This window comes from Cariama cristata, unplaced genomic scaffold (genome assembly GCF_000690535.1).
Source record: "Cariama cristata isolate BGI_N322 unplaced genomic scaffold, ASM69053v1 scaffold9247, whole genome shotgun sequence".
Taxonomy (NCBI): domain Eukaryota; kingdom Metazoa; phylum Chordata; class Aves; order Cariamiformes; family Cariamidae; genus Cariama; species Cariama cristata.
Window position 1 is genome coordinate 1,285 of NW_009628347.1, and position 25,920 is coordinate 27,204.

General features: G+C 43.5%; 1 protein-coding gene across 1 annotated transcript in view; it reads right to left on the minus strand.

Annotated features, from left to right (window-relative positions):
* Positions 1-497: 497 nt before the first annotated feature.
* CHUK (conserved helix-loop-helix ubiquitous kinase) overlaps positions 498-25,920 on the minus strand; it is a gene marked incomplete at its 5' end in the record, with an annotated part of 26,016 nt that continues 593 nt past the window's right edge. Inside the window, 16 exons of the mRNA XM_009704778.1 lie at positions 498-653; positions 1,503-1,650; positions 2,508-2,604; positions 3,355-3,404; positions 5,547-5,656; positions 8,211-8,272; positions 9,286-9,437; positions 10,603-10,726; positions 13,018-13,120; positions 13,506-13,700; positions 14,830-14,965; positions 16,479-16,586; positions 17,709-17,833; positions 18,473-18,562; positions 19,258-19,346; positions 23,369-23,438. Coding sequence (XP_009703080.1) covers positions 513-653; positions 1,503-1,650; positions 2,508-2,604; positions 3,355-3,404; positions 5,547-5,656; positions 8,211-8,272; positions 9,286-9,437; positions 10,603-10,726; positions 13,018-13,120; positions 13,506-13,700; positions 14,830-14,965; positions 16,479-16,586; positions 17,709-17,833; positions 18,473-18,562; positions 19,258-19,346; positions 23,369-23,438 — 1,800 coding nt within the window. The remainder of the gene's footprint in view (positions 654-1,502; positions 1,651-2,507; positions 2,605-3,354; positions 3,405-5,546; positions 5,657-8,210; positions 8,273-9,285; positions 9,438-10,602; positions 10,727-13,017; positions 13,121-13,505; positions 13,701-14,829; positions 14,966-16,478; positions 16,587-17,708; positions 17,834-18,472; positions 18,563-19,257; positions 19,347-23,368; positions 23,439-25,920) is intronic.

A 25,920-nucleotide genomic window follows, 5' to 3' on the forward strand; every position in this document is an offset into this window, starting at 1 on the left:
CTAATTCCTGATATTTTAGAGCATTAGTAACACATGAGCTACTGAAACGTTTTTTGGAATGGTAAAAAAAACCCAGATACTGAACCAGATGGATTGCTTTAGTACTGACCTCAACTTCAGACCTCCATTTGAATTTAGACTTTTTAAAATCACTGAAGCTGTAAGAAGCACTAAATATGGCCTGATTTATCTCAGAATACCACCAGAACCTGGGCATGAAAAGAAACTGCATTTTGGCTCAAAATCTCATTGTTGCATTTTGCTGTGGTATGGCCAGAGGCAAGTTACTAGAACTCCAAGAACTGAACGATGTTGCCTTCAGAGATGCCTTCAGACAGATGTAGCCTTCAGACTCTTCCTGCCCAGCATATCCAAAAACCACCACGTGGGATGTGGTGAAGATGTGCCCCTCAGCACCAGAGACTCCAGTGGCAGCGGACAGGATTTCAGAGTGTGCACATACAAAATGGCTACATTGGCTTCTCTGCAGTGGCCTCCTTTCCCAACAGCTCTTACCCATCTTCGGGAGTTGCCATAGATGATAGAGGGTGAGGTACATTCCCTGAGGAGCTCTGTGGGAGCCATGTGGCTGCTGGAGTTGAGGCTGTCCCTTCCAGGCTCGAGCTTACCAGCGATCGAGAAGAGCTCTGAGTCTAAAAAAAGAACAAAACCAAACAATTCATCTGCTGTGACAGACAAAGGAAGAATTTAGTCAGGCTTAATTATTTTGTATGCAAGACTTGCAATGAAACATGAGCACTGTTTGTAACACATACACACAATCTAGGCTGTGCCTGTGGCTGGCAAGTCAGCTGATACAACCCTCCACAGTTCTGCAAACAGCTGGTACCAAATGTCTCCACGTGTAAGTCACCCGTGTTGTATATGGCATGTCTTCTACACTGAAGGAGGTGGTGCCATGTCCTAAACTGAGTCATGCACAGCAGCAACTCTCCTGACAGGGGAAAGACACATTTCCTATGCTGACCTTGAAAGCAGGCATGTGGAAATCAGGAGATCGCTTCAGCTGTATAGTCACTGTAACTGATGTAGGAAAAGCAGTGTAGTCTTAAAACACCTTAAACTAACCAGGAAAGTACCTATTTCGCTTTTGCAGCACGAAAATCGTTAGGTTTAATACACCAGGCTGAAGTTCACCTATCCCAGCATATGCCCTTCAACAGCAGCCAACACTCGACATTCAGGGAACGTAAGAACAAGGAGCATGGCGTGGCATGTCTACTGTACTCCAGCCACCAGTGATTTGCAGCTTGAGGACTTACTGGGACCAAAGACTCCTGTACTGGGCTTCTTTTCCATGAATTTGTCTACCCCCTTTCTAAACCTGTGTCAACTTTTAGCACCTCAAACTTCCCTTCTCTAGAGTAAAATCAACCATTGTGTGGAAGTTATCACTTTTTGGCCTCTTCAGAGTTTCATTTGATGTCCCCTGGCTCCTGCACTAGAAGAAAGAGCAAATGAACACTCCAAAAGCTACTTACACAAGCAATTTTCAGCAAATGCCATATCTCCCTTTGTCTTTTGCCCTGCATCTGCATCACTGAGTTGTCAGCTTCCTTGATATTATTTAGAGCCACTTCAATCTTTGGAAGCAAGTCAATGATCTTCTGCTTACAGCCCAAGAGCTTGCTATAATAAAAACAAAACACAAAGTTACTTTCCAGCTTGTGTGGCAATACGTTCTGGCAAAACCAAAACCCTCACCTTCGGATTCAAGAAAAATTCTGTGAGAACAGCCTTTTCTCTTAGCACAGCACTGTGACAGCTGCAGGGACAAAACCTGCAAGACCAGAGAGGTCCCTGGACTTTTTCAAGTCCAGTTAAGACTCAAAAAAGCAGGCAGACAATGCTGCTATTAATACCCACAATATATACTCTTCTTACTTGAAATGCAGAAATTGATCCTGATGACAATGGACAGCACAGCAACTAAACCATGGTATTTTATTAATCTTCTCCGGTCTGTGTTGGTCTCTGTGGGCTGACCGTACCATACCTTACAACTTACTTTATAGGATCTACTATGCATAAGCCACACGTGAAAATAAAACTAAATCATGCTTTGCTGACTACTGAGATCTGCATAATGACATTTTTTTCTGAGCTACTTGAAGAATTAATGAATTAATGAACAAATCACTGTGGTATCTTCTCAGCTGTTACACTATTTCTTTTTTTCCTTAAGATTTTAATCCCAACCTAAACATTGGCAGAATTTGTCTCATTTTAAAGTGAACTCTTGGATGCTAACAGTGCAAGCCATGGCATTCTCCTCCCCTTCCCTATTAGCTGTATGTTTTAGAAAGGTAAATGGAAAGTCAACACAGACACAAAGGAGCAGAATTAATATTGCTATGAGAAACGTCTACCTGCGGATGGAGTTTTTGGGCTCTGATCTCCATGGTTTCCCTCTCCTTTCCTGCTACAAAGCGACAAATGCTGCAAATTGCATTTGTTTGGTTTTTTTTTTTTTCTGCATAAAATACCTGAGATGGCCGAAGAGCTCCTTGAGAACTCGATCTTGGCTCTGTACCGTCTGAACAATAATCTTCACCATGTCTGTGCTGTCACTGTAGGCATGATCTGGAAAGGCCATCAATCACCACATTGGTAAAGTGCTCTTCAGTGAGGAGCCACTCTGGACACAAATGCCCAGAGTCAAGGAAAGATTTGACCTAACGAGTGCAGCCAAACAAACTGAAACACAATGAAACATCTTAAAATCTCTCACAGTCACTCATTAGGCATCGCTTTTCCTTAATGTCTCTTCTCTCCACAGTAATGTATACAATTCCAGCTGCTCTTGCTGTCTAGATATTGGCTTCAGTAAGGATTGCAGGTAGCTGCCAAATGCATAAGTAACTAAATCTTTCTGCTTACTGGTTACTATGTTTGTAACATAATAATCCCCAAACATGGGGCTCCATCCTGTACAATTAAGAGAGAGGAAGAGAGGTAGAAAACAGACTGCCCTTAGGTTGGCGTGACAACAGAGGAACAGCAGTTCTTTGTATGTCTGGGGGAAGTAAAGCAATACTACTGGGACCAGGAAAACAAGGTAGAGAATCCCAGAACGCAGACATGTGTTCAGGGCAGATGCTTCAAGACTGAAAACCAAAAGACAAACCCACGGCTGAGGAAAAGGACTACAAAATTTAGGAGAGCTCTAGGCTCAGCAAAAAGAAGAAATCATCTTGAGGTATGTCCTTGAGTCTGGATAACTTTAATGCAATCATTTGCCTTCTCCTAAGCAGTATTTTCTGGGTTTGAGTTCAGAGAAATTAGTCATGGGGTACAAGTGCAAAACAGTCTTTGAACCATCTCCTTCCATACCTGGAGGTCTTGTTTTTAATTGCTTGTACAGGTCTATGGCTCTCTGCTCCCTTTAAAAAAGGAAGAAAAGGATTCATACATGTATCAACAAGCAGGCAACTCAAGAAAAAAAAAAAAGCAGTGCAATTAAGTTATGCCTTGCTGAACCTCATGTATCACAGCTGCCACCTTCTTCTACAGCTAGTACACAAGTATGCTATTGGAACACAGGGGTGGCCTTTCTGTGATGGAAATCAACTCTTCCCTAAAAAGCTGTCTCTCTTCCTCTGATGATGCATTTTCTTCTCAGATAACTGTATCAACTGGAGGTTATTTTCAGTTTAAAAGCTTCACATAGCTCAGCTGTGTTCTTTCCACAGTATCCTTAATTATGAAACTTCATTTTTGTAACTGTAAGTACTTCTGCACAACTGCCCAAGAAATTCCTGTTCTGCATTTTTTGCCTGAATTTTAGTGATATTCTGCAAATGTAAAGAGACAGCTGCATCACAAACAAGAGGACGGTGTTTCTCTTCTTCCCATGAAATAAATGCTACTTCTTTGAAATATTTCAAGTGAGCCAAACACTGAAGCTTCCACCCTTGAACAAATCTTCACTCTTCTAAATCAAAAGTTTGTCAGAAACAAGTAGCAGTTTAGCCAGACCTAACTCTGCTTATGGGCCCTCACCAGGCCTCTTCTTCCCCTTAGATCAACCCAATACTGTTTCACAAGATCACGCAAGCTGCTTCTGCTTATATAAGTCAGCATTTCTAGAGGGCTGGATAGTTATCCATCTTGAAACTCCTGCATCAGCCAAGGACAAGGGGAGAGGTACTCCTTACTCCTGCTGCACTGGGAAAAAAAGAACATTAGCGCCCAGCATCTCAGGTAAATCCGAGGCATCACCCAGGACATCCATGTGTGTCTCGTAGCTGTGTACATCAAACCGTAAACTAGTGCTCTGCAGTATGCTTTGCTATAGCCCTGAAAAGTAAAGAGCAGGAGACTCAATCTGTTCTCCACTCCTCATCAAGAGGAGTAGCTTTAGAGCAGAATAATCAACAGCTTCGGGTACGCTTTAAGCACCTTGCAAATAGCTGATGCAGCCTTGGGTTTGCAGTGGTGAAAGTGCTTAAAAAACACAATGTTTTAGGACGCAGGTTCATGATCGGTTTAAGCTGCTCTGAATGTGGGCTACTGCTACAAGAGGTGGTTTCTCCTTTCCACCACCTCCTCCCCTGTGCACTGGTTCTGCTGCTCCTGCAACTATGCATGGATGAAAAGTGACTTAGCTGATCTAGCTCTGCAAAGAGTGAGGGGGGAGAACATGCCAGGAACAGGCATGTTTCCTCCCAGAAATCTGAGAGTCATTCAGAAGAGCTCTTATTAACCACAGATTTAGCGGCTATTCAATTTTAGTGGCTATTTGATCCCTCTCTTTTATAATTGCCTCTTGTGTTCTCAGCAACAGCCCAAACTACAATGATTGCTTCCTATGTCTTCTTAAGATCAGTAATACCACTTAGCTCTTTTGTATTTTAATACTTTAAAAAAAATAATATTCACATTCCCAAATAGTCAAGTATCCACGAGTTGTTAATTATCCTTGCTTTGAAAACACACTGACGATATTTAACAGGATTTTACAATGATCTCATAATTTTCTCACTCAACACTATAAAATTCACTCTTCTCCAATACAAAAAGAAATCCTCTGCATTTTTTCAGTGGAGATCGATATATCTTAGGCCCATCCGCTTCTACGATGAAGTTTCATAGTCAGTGACAGAGAAGTGTCCTGTCCTCCCCAGCTGTGTTTTCCATGTTTCTCCAGGTCTAGTCATGGTGTAGCTGAGGGTAAGTTAGGTAAGTCAGATGAGTTTACTCCTGTGACTGAATGTTCACCTTTCTTGCATGTGTCCTATTCTGGATAAAGCAGTGTCCTATTCTGCCTTATAACGTTGCCAAGTGATCATTAGAACTTCAAGAGGAAGGAGGGACATACAGCCACAAGTGCTGGGATCTTCCATTTTACCACCAAAATGATCTTAAACTGATTGCAAACTACTCTGTACTCGCAGTTTGCAACAAGCAAGGAGCGAACTTCAAAAGCGCTGATGGAACCACCAACAGAAAAAAAACCCACCCTCAGACAATGAAATACATAAAATCCATTTATGTGCAATAAAAATAATAAGCAAAGGACTTACAAGCTCTCCATGACCTCTCCTTGGCGCCTAGCATATGGACTCTTCTGAAGCTCTACAATCTCTGTGTGCAAAGCCATGATCTGCTCATCCAGATATCCAATATCTTCAGCCTAATGGCAAAATGTAGGTACAAATCAAACTGAAGGAGGAAAGCAATACAGTAGATAAAGATCTCCAGAATGCTTGTTTGGATAATGGGCTGACTCCATGCAGAGTTTAGGAGAAAAAAAAGCCCTTTGATGTGACTGCTGCTACAATAATTGAGGTTACTGTTATCAGTGCATGGTATCACCTAGACCCAAATCTCTGACAACCACACTGGATGAGAAAAACGAGTTTCTTCATAAATCAGCTCTCTTTGAGATGCATGCTGCATGCACACACACTCTCTGGCTCTATATACATTCCAGCAGTGAAGATTTTTTTTCTCCTACTCTTACAGTATGGACAGAGAGTGCTCTCACATTTTACCCTCATAAATGCATTTTAGTCTGCCATTTCTCTGGTATTTCACATCTTCCTCAAAGCAATATAAAAGATACCAACCTTACGTGAAGTCCCCACAGTAACTCAGGTGAGGCAGCCAACAACAACATTTCTGAGTGTGGGGAGTAGGTATGTGCTGCCAGACATGCACTGGAGATTCCCAGCACAGTTGAGAAAGGACCGATCACCAGAATGGGTCTTAGCGCCATGGACTGTGGGCAGATGTCTGCCTTCCTAAGCAAGTATTTTGAGGTATTTCAGCTTTTCCTTTCTGACCTGGGGCTGTAGGATCTGAAAATGGAATGTCTTCCAGAACATACCCCTGGCTGACACTGCAGAAGTACTTGGCATGAAGCTATACAAATAGAACGTGACCCCTTGACCAGAAGGGATGTCTGTAGGTCTTACAGGTAAAGAATAAACCAAGAAGAAGCAGCAGCAAGAAGCCACATAATCAAAGGAGAATTAGATTGTGAGAAAAATGTGAAGTTAAGCCCTGAAATGTCTTTATCTGCAGCATTGTGACTCACCACACAGCATAACTGTGTCTCTTGAATTCACAGAAGTTAAGCTGCCCACTAGGTAGACAGAGATACCACTATGTATTACAGGGTAAAACATTTTCCATTCCTGATAAATGGACACGGTGTGCCTATACATGTGGACTGCACAATTTGAAGACAGAACATAATTCTGATGGTCTGCAAAGTAAATATTTGTTGAGGTTCCTGGTTTTCTGGCAACAGGCAGCGACAGCTTTGAGTTATTCTGCTAGACGCAGTCTCCCTTTTATCTTTCTTGCTTCCTAACAGGGAGCAACAAGATCCCAAAATTTAAAGAGCTAAACAGAGGTGAATTCAGGTGAGAATCCCAATTCCCCTATCTCTATCACATGAGGAAGGAGAATCAAGGCTCCAAGAACCTTTTGACTTAGATGAAGATACAGAGTGGATCCCAGAATCTGAACTACCCAGTCTGTTCCTTCATAGGGGGAAAATGGGCAATGTAATTTATTGCTTGTGTTTCTAATGGTGTCCGGGATTTTTATGTACTTATCACTTGCTCTGTATCATTATGAGAGCCAACACAAAAACTCCCTGCAGGGGAATGCAGAAATTCAAGACATCAGCCCAGCAAACCACACCACAGTCCTGGTCAGTAGGACATGCAATGGTCTTGGTATTCCTGCAGCTATCATGGAGCACAATAAGGAGAGTACTTTTTGAGACATTTTAAAAGACCTCTACTCTGAGAAATACATTACAAATGTCCTGATTTTTCCTCGCATTCCTTCTGAACACTCCCAAGCTTTATTCAGTACATCCAGTAGAAAAGAAGAAGAAACAGCTTTTGACAATAAACTGCAATCATCCTAACTCTGTCCCTAGTTTTCACAGCTAGAACTCTTCCCTATAAAGGTCTGGATAGAATTGCAGACAGAATTATTCGCTGCCAAAAAGGCCTCTGTCTCCTCGCTGTTTCCAGCAGAGGTAAAATTAAGACATTCATTCCCAGAAGAGAGAGATCAGAATTCTAAGCAGTAGGTAAGTTTCAAGTAGCCTTTCTCGCAGAACTAACTCTCCAAGAAACAGAAAGCCATTATGTCAGCTCAACTATCCATAAACCACGAGTGGAAACATCTGTTAACTATTAGGACTACTGAGTAAGAACTGGCTTTAGCTCTGCTCTGAATTTCTTAAGGATGACTCTTATTAAAAGCTAATTTTCATATTTACTTGCAGAACACCAGACATTTGTGTCTGTAGTCCTAAATGAAATACTACAATTTTGAAATCACTGCATAGTAAGTGATTGGTGTTATTTTCAGCTTTAACGATGGAAATTTGTGTGTGCAGTAAATCCAACCAGGAAGACTCTTGCCTATAGCAACATCATTTCTTTTGGGCAATAAATAACATGTCTCTGTAGTCTACTTTCCTATACAGACAACTAAGTCTAGTGACATTTGTGCCGGTTTTGTTCAAATCACTAGATTCAAACCACCTGGTGACTGGTGACTGCTTCTTTTTTAATGCACCAGCAATGATATTCTCATTCCCACAGCAGGCAGGATATGAAACACACTGAAGGGAGAGCACAGTGGCACACACACCACTTTAAGTTTCTGTCATGATCTCCTTCACAGAGAGACAATGAAGCTTCTGTAATATCCCCTACCTGTGCACACTGAGAGGCCTTCTCCTCCATCTCCTTCCAGGCTTTGAGCATCTTTTCTGAAGCTTAAGAGAAGAGAGTTGTTAATTTATAAAAAGATACAGACACAAAAATAAAGCATGACCTGAACTTTACATACATCAGTTGAATCTGAACACAAAGAGCATGATGCTGAATCTCCAAGCAGGAGTCATGACCCAGAGATATCAGAGAGAGACAGCAAAGTTGCAACTTAACAACTCCATGCTCAACCTTAACTCACATACAAACCCTTTGGTAAGATCTCACTGTTTGCAATCACCAGCCTAAAATGAGTTTCAGTCTTTAAACTCTACCACCAAGCTCAACAACTGCCACTTTTGATTAAACACAGACTGTCCAAAACCAGTTCACCGAGTTTTTCCATTTTCCATAATCATCCTTCAGCCCAGTCATAATTTTTGACTCAAGTTTCAGTTTTTAGGCATATATCCAAACTATGCATAAATCTTACTATTCTCCCCTGAATAGTATTTGTAAGATCCAGCTGTTTCTGTGACATTAAAAATGTAGCTGGTGCTTTTTCACCTCATCTCTCATCCTGACTCATGCTACCTCCTGATATCAAGCACAGCAAGATCAACTCCCTTAGCTCTGTTCAAAAAGGTCTTTCTGCAGTCACCATCCTCGTTTTTTCTGCCGTCAAATGCAGCAACTCTGCCCTCCACTTTATGCCCAGTGAAAACTCCAAATGAATCGGGCTCTGAATGAATAAACAGTAAACATTTACATCACCAATACTATTAATACTCCAATTTTCTTAGCCTGGTGTTCTCAGCGGGGAACAGCTGACCACCTGCTTCACTGTCACTGAAGGTCTCCAAAACCATTTTATTTTTTATCCTCCTGCCTTTACTTCTATAAAACTCTTCTCCTGCATCTGCCCCAGCTAAAACATACCCATAAAGATGCTGAGGAACACAATGGCAGCTCCCGCATTCATTTTCTTTTAAGCTACTTCTTACTCACAGTCCTTCAGTCAGTCTGATCCTTTATAGGATCAGACAAGACAGCCAGGCAAGTATTACACAATACGTACATATGCCATAAGCCATCTGGTCACTGTATCTCTCCAGGTCAAGGCGAATGCTTTGATGAAAGAATTCCAGTTTTGCTTTCAGTTGCTGAGACGCTGACACCATATTGTTTTTCATTTTGATTAGGTTTGCATTATATCGAAGAAGACTGAGCCTAACAAATGAAACAAGAACAGCACGTTACTAGCAAAAAAATTTTGTAAGATCCTTGGAACAGGAAGTCTCAGCGGGGTCACAGACTCCCATCTCATGTCCTCAGAAGCTGCAAGTCCTCAGCAAGCGAAAGAGAAAGTCCTTCCTCATTTCCCAGTTTTTTTGTCAAGCTCAGTTAGTCTTTGCAGTGTAGAGTATTTCTTGGCATTTACCAGGTCCTGTAGTGCGTGTTGCCCCTGGTGAATGCTGGCACCTTTTTTTAACACTTGAGATACATGACACTGCCCATTCTGTGATTCAATCACAGGACAAAACCCTATAAATATAACAAAACAGTTCCACTCATTCTGTCACTTGTGAAATGACTATCCTGGGCTGCATTAGGAGGAATGTTGCCAGCAGGCCAAGGGAGGTGATCCTTCCCCTCTATTCAGCGGTGGTGGGGCCACACCTGGGTCCAGTTCTGTGCTCCCCAGTACACCAGAGACATGGACATACTGGAGAGAGGCCAATGAAGGGCTACGAAGATTATTAAGGGACTGGAGCATCTCTCCTATGAGGTAAGGCTGAGAGAGCTGGGACTGTTCAGCCAGAAGAAAAGGCAGCTGAGCAGGGATCAAAATGTACAAATACCTGAGAGAAGGGTGCACAGCAAACGGAGGCAGTGGTGCCCAGTGACAGGGCTAGAGGCAATGGGCACAAACTGAAACACAGGAGGTTTCCTCTGAACATCAGGAAACTCTTTTTTTTACTGTGAGGGTGACTGAGCACTGGCACAGGTGGCCCAGAGAGGCTGTGGAGTCTCCATCCTTGGAGATATTTAGAAGCCACCTGGACACAGCCCTGGGCAACCTGCTCTAGGTGACCCTGCTTGAGCAGGGGGCTTGGACTGGATGATATCCAGAGGTCCCTGCCAACGTCAGTCATTCTGTGGGTCTGTGACTACATTCAACGTTCCAGTTATTTCAGTTATTATCAATGTCAGGCACTATGCTGTAAAATTCCTGAAGTGGAATAACCTCCCAGCCCAAATACATTTTATAATGTAGAACAGCAGAAGGCTGTAAAACTTTGGATAACCAAACTCCCCGAGATGTACATTTCCATGCAAACAGTCTCTGTATTTGCATAATAATGGATCTTCTGAATGAGGAGTAACAACTTACATGGCAGCTCTCTGGCCCTGGAAAAGTCTGCTATAATCCTCTTTTAGCCCAATCACATAGTGAACCGCTTCTGCCCATACCTTGCGCAGCTGAGGAATTGGCAGTTGGATTTTACTATCCTGTACTGAATGCAAGAAAAAACACAATTGTACACAAGCGAAGGACAACTCTAGAAAAGGACTTCAGTGTTTACAACATTCCTAATTCCTGCTTCAGGTGCCTAAACTAAGGGCACAAGCCACATAAGATCTGCCCAATTTTTATGTGATGCTGCCTAAGCTGCTGTATAAGCTTTTCATGCTACGGCTCCCCAGGTATTTGACAGCCTGCTACTGCCCAGGCAACAGCTCACATTTGAACTCACAGCTACAAGAGTACTCATTTCTTTGAGTGCTTTGGCCTATTGGCACTAGCAGACACGGGGCAATCTGCATGAAACATGGCACAAGGCAGGACCCACGTGTGGTTTTATCCAAAAACTCTATCTAAAGCACTTGCCCAAGCTAGCAAAGTAAATTTAATTGCTCCATTTAATCAACTGATATTGGTCACTGTCCTGACATGCGTTTCATCTGAAAACATCTTCAAGTCTTTTGTACGTTTCCTCCCAGATTCCTGATGTAGATGTCTAAGGGGAAAAGATGCAGGACTTAGGTGTGTTCTCCTATAGAGATGGGGAACTGTCAGTACATTGGAATATCAATAAACACGTCGTAAAAAGCCTTAGCTCCAAGAAATTCACCAAAATAAAACTTTTTTTCCTGTATTCTGGGCAATCAGAATAAACCTGAGTGACAGTAAAAGGAGACAGAGAAAACCAGCACAACTTCTGCAGAGCCAAGCCAAAGAAAATTAAGCTACTTAACAGTATGTCACAAGGCATTCCCTTTACATGCAGTATCCCAGCAGAGATTTCCTGTCCCTTGACACTATTTTTTCTTTCCTAGAGGTATACAAAGTCCTTCATACAGGTATATCGGGTATAGATATACATTCACAGAGGTATATTAGGTCCTGCAGCTCACTGCTGTCATTTCAGGAGACACGTAAGGGAAGCTGTAAAGCAGAGAAGCAGCTTTCAGGCCTGGTCTGAAAGTATACTGATGATGCCAGGGCCAGGCAGCAGCACCAGAACTAAGAGGGACCAACTGAAGCAGATCTCACCAGTATCCATGCAGCAACAGACAGGCTCTTCTAACAAATCAAGAGGAAGGAGAGACTTGGACTTTCTCAGACATTTGGCTCTGCTTGGTGAGAAGTAGGATCAGTGCTATGGGGTTATGGACATATTATCACTAGAGCTGAAAACTGTCACGAAGACAGTACTGGAGGTTTTGAACCTCTGTCAAGCGTCTCTGAAGACCAGACCTAATTCATAACCTCCACAGGGGAATGACAGCAGTGCTGTAACCGGTACAACATGGTCAAACACACTGGCTTGGCTCTGTGATCACAGCAAGTTGGATTTCCTCATATAGGGCCTGAGTGATCAGCAACATAGAATGAGGGACCTGTTCTTTCACTTAGGTGAGACACGAGAGATGGATCACAGCTGAAATGCAACTGTCACAGACAGTGCAGGGCAAAAAGGTCATCTGTATCCTTAGGATGCTGACAGGGGGCTCAGAAGCATAAACCTGTGACAGCTCTAGGAGGGCAACTGCTCATGAACATCCAAAACACCCCATCTCAGGACACAGGACTGCAAGGAGCTGAAACTTCTTTGCACCTGTGCACAAGGAGGAGGAGAAGGGATACGTGCACAACTTCTACAGATGCTAAACCCTAAGATAAGAAGGTCTCTGACCCTTGGTACCACCAAAGGACATCTATGTGGGCTATCACTCAAGTTCTGCAAACATCTTCCAGCATGATGTCACTGCAACACTGTGGGTGTGAAGGGACAAGACCCTTTAGCAGAGCAGAAGGCCGTGCAAATGAAATCACAGGCCGCAGGTCAGAATCTTCTTTCTAGGATGTAGTGTGCAAACATAACCAAAAGTTTCCCTCTCTAGGCTAGAAGATTAGGTTGCACTTATTATATCCCAAGCCTTCATTCACACTGTGGTTCTGTTTAAGTGGGGTAATGCTTAGGTTTAGGTGTTTAAGTGGGGTAGATGCTGTTCAGTGCACAGAATTTGACACAAGGGCAAAAACCTGAAATGAATTCTTAAGTTGCTCTACAGGAGAGTTCCCAAATGGTGGGCAATAAATTCTCTGAACTGTTACATGTGCAAAATGTGGAGAAACAGTACTGCAGATGAAACTTTGTTAGGCTGTTCCAGGCTCTTAAACGGTCCTCTTTGAATTAGACAGTGCCCTTCAAGATAACACAGAGATCTGCAAGGCAAATCTACTTTCATATTATGTGAGAAGCAGTGCTTTCAGTTCCCAGCTATTCTCCAGCATACTTACCAATGTAATTTACACAGTCAGACAGACTCCGAGAAGCAAAGGGTCCATCGTAGACAGTTTTGCTTTTATCAAACAAATAGACCATGTAGCTATCCCAGCCTCTCTGGTGAAAAAAAGAGAAGAGAATATAAACAAGAGAAATCCCAAACACAGCTCCTACTAACCCAGAGGGTCCTGGTTACATTATGAACTAATTATTGTGGGCAGACACTCTTCTTATCAGGTGCCTTAAAAACTGATTTTGATAGATCCCACAGAAACACAGGACCCTTTGCTAGCAATTTACTTCATTGAAATATTTAGACAAAGTATAGCTATAGGGATCTGCTTACATTACCTGATAAAGGAAATAATGCTAGACCTTAAGAGTTACTACACTTACAGAGCAAACTGTCTCCTGTGGGAGAAGACTAAGGCAATTTATCTTCCCTAAGATTTTAAATTCCCTGAGAATGTGAAAGACATGAAATGAACAGAATCGTTCTTACTACGCCATCAATAACACACTGGGAAGCAGGTTTCCGAGGGTCCAGGCAAATCCCTGTTTCCAACAGCAGTTCCTGATTTCCAGTACTTATTCCAGTTTCAAACTCAATCCGAATCTGAAGGGAATGAAGGCTTTCCTCGGGATGCAAAAGAAACGAAACAATCTTGGCAGAGGTCATATTTAGGATGTGTACTATCTGTAAAAAGAGTACAAGTCGATTACAAGTCACTGGCTATCAAAGACAAAGGACACAAAGGCCTGGAATCCCTTCATACAAAAAAGTTGTTACATACCAGGGCTTGCCTTCTCACCACTCTCATGGCCCTCTCTATAGTTTCACTGTATCTGGGCAGAGACTGTAGGACCCAAACCACACCACAATATACAGATTTTGACAATTCCCAATTATGGGCACAGTATTTTGTGTTTCAGGCTTTAATTCCTTTGGAATCCTTCCAGATCAGACAAAATTACCCTCTGGCTTCTACACATGCTTGCTTCAGCTAGTTTTACACCAGCGAAGCTCCAATAATTACTTGAAGGGGAAGAGTCAGGTGAATGTAATCTCTGTTTTACTACAGGTACTACTATAGTACATGTACCTGGAGATCAAAGCATCAGTTCAAGAAAACTGTTACTAGCAACTAGTAAGCCATTATTTCATAGAATCACAGAATGGTTTGGTTGGAAGTGACCTTAAAGATCATCCAGTTCCAATCCCCCTGCCATGGGGGACACCTTCCACCAGACCAGGTTTGCTCAAAGCCCCCCATCCAACCTGGCCTTGAACACTTCCAGGGATGGGGCAGCCACAACTGCTCTGGGCAACCTCTGCCACTGCCTCACCACCCTCACGGTGAAAGTTTCTTCCCAATATCTCACCTAAATCTTCCCTCTTCCAGTTTAAAACCACTGCCCCTTGTCCTATCATTCCATGCCCTTGTAAAAAGTCCCTCCCCAGCTTTCTTGTCGGCCCCTTTAGGTACTGGAAGGCTGCTCTAAGGTCTCCCCGGAGCCTTGTCTTCTCCAGGCAGAAAAGATCCTGGTGATCTTGGCAAGTCCCTTCTGAGATCACAGACAATAATACAGGGTCATTCTTCTACTCCAAGTGTAAAGCTAGAGATTAATATTGCTGGTGATACTTTGCCTTTGGATATGTACTGGACAGCCTGTATATACACTCACTTCCTAATACCAAGAAAAACATTCCCTGTGATCCTGCAGCTGGATGACGACACGATTATAGATTTGCTTGACTGAACACACTTTCTGTTCTCCAAGACGTTTTCAGTAGGCCTTTAAACCCAGTAACAACCCTCACTCACCTTCAAATTCAGTATGCGATCCATTATTAGGAAACACTTCGGACGATTGGTTTCAGGATCTAAACCTCCGCCCCTCTGTTGTGGATCCCAATTCAGCATCAGTTGCAACCAGTTTTCCATCAGTTCTACAATTAAACTAAAATGGAAGGGCCATAAAAAGAGAAGGCAGATACTCTATAACAGTCCACTCAGGAGACTAAGGTCTCACAACAGCAATAAGGTTACAACTCTTTGGTTAGAGACTATATCTGCGCAAGATCCACTGAACATGTGTGAAGAACAGCGATTTCGTTGCAGTCGCTCACCCTGACAGCAGGGAAAGCCTGGAAAGGGAGGAAAGCACATACAGAGTGAGCACCCCCATTGTAACAACAGTCTTCACTGACCTCAGCAGGAGCAATATATATATATTCCAATATATCTTGCATTACACTTCTTCTTCTGACTCCTATTCATTAAGTCAAAAGTATCCTGACACATCGGTAAGGTGCGTCAAAATGGGTAAGGGAGAGATTTGGTTTTTTGGTTCTTTTTCCTCCAAAAACTATCTGTGTTACACAGAAAATCGAATAGTTTTCAACGCCTGTCTGCAGAATAACCATCCCCATGCTGCACAGATGCCTGGGAGGTTCTCCTCCATGTTCATCCACAGAAGAAATGTGTAAGTTTATTGTCAAGAACGTCTTTAAAGACAAGATACAGTGCAAAAAGCCCAAAGCACTGGCACAAAACCACTTATTATTTCATTCTCAACTCCAGTACTTTTCCTAGAAATTTACCAGTGCCAACGAGTTGCACTGCACTGCTGCGCACACCTAAAGACACAAGTGCTAAATAAGTGACAAATGATCAGAGTCTGATTTCTGACTTGGTACAGACCAATTAGTTCAGGTTGAAGGTCCTCCTGGAGGTCTTCGGTCTGAGTCCTAGCCCACAGGAGGACCAATGTCACAGCTACAGCAGGCTGCTCAGGACTGTGTCCAAGCGAGTCTGGTCAGTCCCCACAGGTGGAGATTCCCCACTGCCTGGGGCCCAGTCCCAGGGACGCATCACTAACACGGGGAAACCTTTTTCTTGTGCCCAAATTTCGCTTCCCTTGGTGTAACGTGTGCTGTTGCCCTTGGTCTTTTTGCTTTGCCCCTCTGAGAAGAGCCTAGATCCATTGTCTCCATAACGGCCCCATAGATAGAAGACAAAAATCAGATTTCCCTTTGCCTTCTCTTTGCCAGACTGAAGAAGCCCATTCAATAGGCTCTGACCATCTTTGTGGCCTCTGCAGCAGTTTTCCCAACACAACTACTAGAATCTTCTGCTTTCATGGAGCAGCTAACTCGAGTACCTGGTTTATGAGATTCAGTACCATCAAGTTATCACGTAGCTGTTACTCAGTGGCCTTCTGATAATATGTGGAAAGCAGTCAGAGAGTTCATACTGCAAGGTGAACTGTCATCATCCCACAAACTGCAGGGTGAACTGTCATTGGAGAGCCCCAAGTATCAAAAAAAAAGCCATGCAGCTACAGGCTATTCCTTAACAGCAAATGGTAGCTTGCCAGAAGCTTGAAATACTCCTTAGGAGAAAGAAGGAGGAGCCCTCGGTTTAAAAGACAAGCCAAAAATTATCACCTGTAGCCACGAGGACACACTTACCCACAGAGACTGTGAGGCTGTGGCAAATGGGTACTGAACCGAACCTCGCCATTCATCTCTTCAGAAGCAAAGATGTGCTTTGGATCCTTCTTCTTGATTTTTTCATGCCTAGAAAATAAAATCCTTTGTGGATATACTGACAACGTTACTTTTGTAAAGGGCCAATTGAATAGCAGCAGCAAAAAACGCCAGTCTAGTAGCTTTAGAAAACAAACTCTTCTTTCAGGACAAAGACAACATTTCTAAACAATCCACCCAGAACATCTTCAAGTGGAAGAGGGGAGTTCTTGCAATTAACTCTGTCTCTGGAAACATTTTTGCACCTGCTTGCAAGGAGGTCTGGACAGGGTCAAACAAGAGGGTCAACAGGTAACAATTCACTGACTGCAGAGCAAGCCTGCACAACAAAATCAGCCTCCACACTTTAAAGAGACAGGTAAGACTTGCAGAAGTCATCTGGCAAAACCACTGCCCTTACCTTAGCAGTTAAAGGGGAAACCATTGCAACATATTGGTTAAAATTATTTTTTGTTAACACATAATAATTTAAGCTAATGTTTGCATAAACCCCTCAGATTTACCTTTTCTCCTGTTATTATTTCAGTGTAACAGAAAAGCAAGTTTTGTATTTTTTCTGTTACAGAACCACCCTTTTAGAAACCAAGCTTACACTCCTGGTATGGCAAGGTAAGAAGTGGAAATATGAAAATATGTATTTCTGCCCCTCCTTCTAGCCCTCAAAGAGCAAGCAGAAACCTCCATATGCAGGTTAAAGTCCTTCAGTCATTACTTTTGTAAAGTCACTTACAAACACGTAACTATGTGTTTACTACACAAAACATGCTCTGTCTTGCTGTTATTTATTGCTAAAAATAAATAATCTCACAGCCGAGGTGAACAAAGGACTGTACTACTCCTTCCCATTACATTTTTCTGACACGGATACACAGACTGGTTTATAATTATATTTTTTGATTCGAATTTCACTCGTGAAGGAATTATTATGACCAGAGGCTACCACATAACGTAATAAGCACATACTACAGTATGTATAAATAGCCAATTGAACTGTCACCGATAGTATCAATGACTTCTGCAAAGCTTAGATCACCAGCCTCAGCACCTAACAGACAATAAATTTATCATTCTAGTTCACGCTATCACCTCACCACACTCAGTAGCTGTCATTCCTATTGCCTGGTATCACCTCTTGCAGAGTAAGCGTCTTACCAGGTAAATGGCTGTAGATTATGCAAGAAAGGTCTAAATCCTGCAATGCATTCAAACACCATCGTTCCAAAGCTCCAGTAATCAACAGTAACTGAGTAGGATTTATTTTCAAAGAGTTCTGGAGCCTAAAAAGGATCATAAAAAGACACTTTGAAAGCACCATTTCAGGTCATCAATTTTCTTGCACTTCTGCAGAGACAAAGCTGCATCTAGGCATGGCCCCCAGTTCCAGAGTGGCACGAGGACCCTGACATAGCCCTGCTTAGGCTGCCTGGTGGGTCGGGGCCTGGAGCACCCAATCCATGAGGAGATGGGAGGGAGCTAGGCTTGTTGGGTCTGGCTGTGGGGAGGCTGGAGGGGGCGGCGGGCTGAGAGCAGCCCCCGACAGTGGCACAGGAAGGGATGGAGGGGATGGACAGGGTCACAGTCATCTTGGAAGCAACAGGTGATTCAATGAGGGGCAACAGCCCCACATGACCGTCTGGGAGGTTCAGGTTGGACATAAGGAAATGCTTCTTCCCCTGGAGAGCGAACACCCTCGGGTCAGGTCCCCAGGAAGGTGCGGGATCTCCATTTTTGGAGGTTTCAGGGCTTGGCTGGGCCAAGCCACGGCTGCTCTGACTTAGTGCTGGTGACAATCCTGCTGCGAGCGGGAAGGCTGGACAAGGGACACAGGTAGGCTCCTTCTGACACACACTTCTGTGATTCTATAAAATGTGGCAACATCACCTCACTTGCACACATAAAAATAAAGAAAGTCTTACTAAATATTGTAATGTTCCAACAAATGAAGTGCATAAACTTCCTTGATCCAGATCCTTTGCGTATCCCAGGTCTATTATCTTGTGAACAATCTGTAGACAGTTTAAATAGATGAACAGAAGAGCAAATTCAGAGGAAAAAACCACCAAACAACCCAAAATCTGTGCAGTGACATCCACAACATACACTCAAGAGGAGGAAGGCCACAACGGAAATTCTGGAGAAAGTCCATTGCGAAGCTTGGACGCGTGACACAGTGTTAAGACTTGCTGTTTCACCACATAACCTGGCGTTGCCCACCTACCTCAACTTAGATTCGACTTTATTTAAAGCAGCTTGCCAGTTACAGCTTGGCCGAACACAGCGTATAGCTTTGTATCTGGGAATTGGAAGCTATTTGTTTAAACAGTAACAATAGAGAAAACAATTTTCACTACGAAATCTACTAGGCCAACTCTCTGAACCAGCTTGATTTTACATGCAGCCCCCAAAGCCACAAATCCAGGGATATGCTACAATCTCATATCATTCATATTCTGTTGCAGGCAGGGTTCTTGAATGGAAGCAAAAGTTGTTTGTTTTTAACGACAAGGATTTAAGAATAAGCAAAATAGGATTTGTGGCTTCAAAAAGACGTAAACTTTTAGTAAATTCACAGTTGAGTTTTCAGCCCAGTTCGATGCCACAAGCTGCTTGTTCTCTTTTATTTCTCTCGGGTAAGACAAAGTTGCTGTCAACTTCCAGAAATGACAGTGGGAACATCACTGACAGAAGCCACCTGACTTACCTTCCCACCTTCATCCTGAAGAACAATATTTTCAGGCTTTAAATCTCTGTGTATTATTCTGTTTTCATGCAAATACTGGATACCAGACCCTGAAAGACATGTGTTTGATATAATAGAAAATAAACTCACATTGATTAAGGATACATCTGATAGAAATCTAGTATCACTGACTTTGGGGTTGACATCAATAAATTTTCATTTTAAAGCACTATTAAGAACTACTGACTTAAGAGATTCATCAGATTTATGGTAGGACTGAACTAGGTCTGTTCCTCTGCTCTGCAGAAATGGAGGTTGTTACAGAGTTCAGACCCTGTGGCCTATCCGCAGGTCACATCTCTTGCCTCTAAGGCAAAAGAAAAGGCAGCTGAATTCTTCTCGAGCTGGAGAGTTACAAAATGAACCACAGCACACAGACAAGCAAAACCGGTCTCCAGAACGAGGAGGCAGCTTGAAACAGCTCTGCATGTCCTCTAGCCTAAGATCTTGGCAAATTAACACAAGATAACAAAAAGATCTATTTATATACATGAGCACATTAAACAAGACACCGATGAAAGAAAGCACTGAAATTAATTAAGCAAATGAAACAAGTCGAGTTTCCCTCTGACTTAAAACTACTGCCTAACAGTAGCTCATAGAGCTTCTAGTAAACATCCACCACCGTCAAAGCACAATGCAAACCACTCCATCAGGGAAGGGACCATCCAGCTGCGATGAAGCAGAAGCACAGCTGGAGCTAAAAACTGATTCCTGGGCAGCCTCCGGTTAATGCTGACCGAGGTGCCGCCAGCAACGCTGTGGTCAGCATTAGCAACCCTGAACTTAAGGGCTCAAGGCTTCACCTCTGCTTATGGGGGACTGGTGCGCTCAAAGTAACACCACTTCTGTTACTCCCACTGCTAAAAATGAAATTTCATTATTCCTTTAGGCCAATCTATGTGGGAGCTGTCTCCAGAAGGAACATAGGTTCCCAAACTCTCCTTTCCCAGATGCAATTTCCATGGCAGCACAAGCATTTATGGCTCTGCATGATCAGCTTGATCCTGGGATCGATCCAGCTGGAAACTACTAAGAAAAAAAATAATCAGGTTTTAGCCAGGCTGGTTTCCAGAATCTGCTTCTTGTCTGGGTATGGGAGTAACTGCAATAGGGGAGGGAACAGGAGCATGCACCAAAGAAAAGGCAAAGAGTAGGACTTTGCCTTGTGGCAACAGTCCACACTTGAACTGCCTTGAGGGGACTGTGGGGGCACTAATAAAAAAGAAACAAGAGAAATCCTGCCTGCAGGAAGGTGAAAATTCACTACTGGTCAATCCAAATGCCACATTGGCCATGAAATAAAACATTATGTATCAAGAAAGTGTCTGCCACAGGACACAGCCACAGACAAAACAGCAAAAGACGACTTCCAAAATTTGAGGGTTTTTTGGTTTTGTTTTAAAGTCATGATTTCTCAATCTTGGAGATGTGCAAGTGGAAATAAAAGGTCCCTTGAAAGGCCCAAAGCAGGTACTGTATTTTCTCATCTCCATCATGGGGTATTTTATATTTTCCTATCCAAAAGATATTCTGGCAACACATTGTGTAAAGCCTACTTCTAACCAGCCGTGACTGTAAATTCATTACAGGATTATTTTAAGAGAAAAATTTCAACCAACCTGCCTTGTCCACAGTTCAGACATTTTCTCCCTGTTAGGAGAAAGTCCCCACCCTTCTCTGATTTACAACTTATTTATACAGCTTTTAACTTTTTTTTCTTCTCCGTTGCATTTTCAAATCTTTGCCAAAGACATTCAACTTCTTTTGAAGACAACAGACCCCATTCTGCTGGGGCTGACTTCAGGAACTCAGCTGCAAGCCCTCTGAGCACTGAAAGGACCGAAGCCCAGGCCAATACGTCCAAAATGCCTTCTCATGCCAAAACTAGCTCCATTCCTACAAGCAGGGATGGGTTATCTGTAAGAGAACTAAAAAACCCAAGGAGCTCTACTGAGGAGCTCTCCTGGAAAGTGCACTTGCTAGAGAAACTATCTGTAGACATCACCCTCAAATGACTCGTCCTCCTCAGGGTGTCCAAGAAGCCGGGCACTTCCTGATAGAAAAGCCAGTTTCAAGTCTCATATCTTTTATTTTCTTACAGTGCTCTCGGTGGTGAAGAATTTGGCATCAAGCAAGCTAATGTTCAACAGTTAGAAAAACGAGAAACACTTCTGGGTACCATCAAGTTCACGTCACAGAATGATTTTCACGGATTACTACAGCCTTGGGAAAATGCTTTAAAGCAGGCACCCAAAGGTATCAAATTAAATTGTTCCCTATGAGCAGTGCTGTCACCTTGGGCTACTCCCATTCTGTATAGATTTGCTGCCAGCTCCCCTTCCAAACTGCAGAATCTGAAATCCCTGTATTCCACTCTGGTGAGACTCCCCCTGCAGTACTGCCTTCAGCTCTGGGGCCGCCAACACAAGAGGGACGTGGATCCGTTGGAGTGAGTCCAGAAGAGGTCACGAAGATGATCCAAGGGCTGGAGCACCTCTCCTATGGAGAGAGGCTGAGAGTTGGGGTGGTTCAGCCTGGAGAAGAGAAGGCAGACCTCTAAGGAGACCTTAGAGCAGCCTTCCAGTATCTAAAGGGGCCGACAAGAAAGCTGGGGAGGGGCTTTTTACAAGGGCATGGAATGATAGGACAAGGGGCAGTGGCTTTAAACTGGAACAGGGAAGATTTAGATGAGATATGAGGAAGAAATTCTTCCCGGCGAGGATGGTGAGGCAGTGGCACAGGTTGCCCAGAGGAGCTGTGGCTGCCCCATCCCTGGGAATGTTCAAGGCCAGGTTGGATGGGGCTGTGAGCAACCTGGTCTGGTGGGAGGTGTCCCTGCCCACGGCAGGGGGCTTGGAACTGGATGGGCTTTAAGGTCCCTTCCGACCCAACCATTCTATAATTCTATGATATCAGACACCTTCTGTAATGCATATCAACCTGATGTCTGGCTAATTCTCATCTCATCATCACTCTGCCTCCCTGTAGGGTGCCTTGGGACCTTCACTATGGCCATACACGGCACAACAGCAGTGTTAGTGGGAAAGAAGGTTTCTTCTCCAACCTCGCACTTCAACCTCCCATGATGCAACACAGGGCTGTTGCCCCTTGATAGGCTGCTCACCAAGTTCAGTTTGGCCCCATCCATCACCTTTGTGCCTGCCCTTTCTGTATCCACAGGCTGCTCTCAGATCCTCCTCAAACTCCCTGTGGCCAGATCCAACAAGCCCATCTCCTGGTGGGTTGGATGCTCCAGGTCCTGGGCAGCCTTTGCAGGGCCCTGCCAGGATCTCCACATCCCTCTGGAACTTGGGGCCAGATGTGGACAACTGTATCCAGATGTGGCCTCCCCAGTGCTGAGTAAAGGAGACAGTGATCTCCATCACTGTGCTAGCCACAACTCTAATGCAGACCAACAGAATCGCTCTTCCAAAATGAGAAGCGCACTTATTTTGGGATTGTCTACTTAACTAATCCTCAGTTGAGAGCACATCATTAGCCAGAAGAGTGCTGGACTAGCCACAGCATGGTCGGCTTCCTCTTCTGCTATGCTCTTACCTTCCTTGCTCTCAGTTCCACTCCAGTTTATCATCTTCTCTGTACTGTGACTCTGAACAAACAAAATTTCCCTCCTACTAAGCAAACCCTGCACAGAGAAGCCACAGGGCAACTTTGGCACCTCTCACATTGGTTCTTGCTTTTTGGCTTGTAAAAGTTACATCCCTTCAAGTGACATGCAGTTTGGCATCTCCAGAGCCATGAACAGAAATGAGGTTTGAACAGAAAACTGTGGCCTTAACAAAACAAAATATTAAAGTCATAGTTACCTACAACTGACCACTACACAGCTTTTCCAATCCCACTCCACAGACACATCCTTAGTGCAAGTTTCTTGACCCTGTGATCAGCAAGGATACCAAGTCCTTCCTCTGGAATAGAAACCTGATCTGTTTTAACACCTAATTCTTGTTAGTCCCCTTTTCAGGGCCAGCTGAAAAAGCAAAATGCCATCAAACAATTAAAAAAACCCTCAAAAACCAAAACACAAGAAAGGCATTAGACTACGTACCAATGTCGCTAAGCAGAGAAAGTATTTGACTTTCCTTAAGTCCGCAGCAGTTTTCCGGTTTGTTTAGCAGCTAGAGTAAAAAAAAAAAAAAAGATGTTTAGACCCACAGTGCAACAGTTAATAGTCAAGAATAACATTTTCCATCCCCTGCTGACATAACACAGAAAACAGCACAGCTCAAATATAACTCTAGTTGAATGAGGTAGTTGGCTTTGTGAAATAAAGGCATGGGGGAAAAAGAAAACAACTCAAACAAAACAAAAATTCATTTCAGAGAGATGGGGTTGAAAAGATTTGGAGTGCTAGAATAATACCACAAAAGCATGAAACCCATCAGGCAAGAGACACAGACATGGCCACACAGCTGCAGGCAACAGGGATCCTGAGGCTCCAGGAATCTGCTTGTTCCTCAAGCTGAACTTGAGGAACAAGCAGGAGTTTGGCTTGATGGGATTTGGGAACACCCCAAATAACTGAAGCAGGACTGCTGCTTGGAAGAACAATTCTCCAGCGAGGAAAATAAATTGAGTGACAAAAAGTGAAAGGAACAGATACGCACCTAAGCCTCTGGCATTCAAACGTGGGTTGCTGATAAAAGGATAAGAAGGGAAACCAGCAGGTTAACTCCTAAATTCAGTGTCGGCCACAGAAGAGAAGATCACTGCAGTCATTTACAGCACCCAAACAGCCTAGCTGGCCCAAAGCAATTGCTGCTTTAACCCGAACAAGCTGGCCATGGACTCTAACAGAGCCTGTTTTTCTCAGTGTGCTGTACTCAAGTGATACCCTGTGCTAGGGAAAAGCCACCCAGATATCAGCCCCCCGCCACTGCAAGTGGCACTGCACTGCGCAGTCACCTCCACAGTCACTCGCAGTCAGTGCCCACTCCCATAACGCTGCCCGAGCCCTGCAGGGTCTGAGGCACAGGACCAGTCACCCACCTCACGGTCAGGCACCTTAAAACCAAAGGGTGTGTTCTCTGATAAAGGTGCTATTCCCGCAGGCTGCCCCACTCCACACTAGTCACCTCTGTTAGCTCAGAGCACTCGATTGCTGCTGAGCTCTGCCTCGGGACACCGTCTCCTTTCTGACATCTCTCCCACAATGAGAAGAAGCTGCTTGACACGTCAGCATGCTGGCTTCTAGGTCGCCCACCTAAGTTAATCCTGAGCTAAAAAGCAGACCATTGGCCTGTGGATCACTGGAGCGTCCAGAGCATGAACTCACAACCCTGACTCCACTCTAAAGTGCTTCTTCATCTCTCTTCTCCCTTGCCCTGAGTTTTCCTCCTCTAGTGAAAGGTATGGTAGAAGCATCGTAGGAAATCCCCTCCTAATTACTATCTTAATGATCTGTCAGGAAGTACTTTCAGCAATTTCCCACGTACGTCTTGAGTCAATCAACACATGATCTGACTTTTACTACACTGAAGGCTTTTACAGATGACTGAGGCACACCTCTGCACTACAGCCACTCCTCCCACGATGTATCCTCATGTTTTTGCCTGCCTCCCACGCTTCAGGCACAACCAATAGTCAAACCTCCACGGGAGGAGAAGCCAAACTTTCACATCTCACTTCTTAAGTTCTGGGTAGATGTGCTGAACAACAAAGGAGGAGAGAGGCAATGTCAGAAATCAAGCTCAGAGCCCACAACACTACCCTGAAAGAGCCCAAGCATAAAAATCTGCATGGCCCACAGACAGAGGCCGATGCTTTTCCAGGCTTTAGGAAGACTGCAGACATGCAATGAGAAATTAATAGCACTGCAAAACACAAATGATGCCAAGCGAGTGCAAGAGAAAGACTTAAAGAGAAGGATCAGAAATAAAAAAAGGTTTGTTTTTTTTTTTTTTTTCTTTACGGAACAAGGTATTACATGCCATCAAATGAAATGAAGTATATTACTTCCTAAATTGTCCCAGCATCTATGCAACATCCGAGGATTCATTAGAAATTCAATGATCAAATATTGCATTGCAAGTAGAGCAAACATAACCTCCACTTTCTTGGCCAGGGTCTCCAATTTACCTTCAAGCAGTCTCAGAACTTTTACTGCATAAATACAACATCCAAGCATCACCAAGAACGCCATCAGCTACATGTGTTTACAACATCCAAATGCTATTTTCATATACACCCACTTCCTTTCACTGCCAATCTTAAAATTATCTCTCAAATTCATCCCTACTGTTTTAAACAACTCAAAACCATAAAATGATGCTCAGTAAGTTACCAATACACTAGCTGCTATTGCAGATATGCAGTTATTGCATTCAATATCTGCTCATGTTCCTCCAGTGATATTTAACACCAGTAACAAAAAACAACAGAAAAATGATCACTTAGATGAGGTGATTTCTAAGCAAACCTTAATCAACAGGGATTTTCTTCTTTACCCCTACATAAATGGCTGCATCCTGAAGCCAGCTGCAACAGAAAGGGACCATAAACTCTATTGGGCCACGCAGCTGCTGCCTGTGGAACTACCGAAAGGTTCCTTCGCTCTTGGGTGTTGCTGCTTTGCAGAAGGGCAGTTCCCAGTTCAGAAGG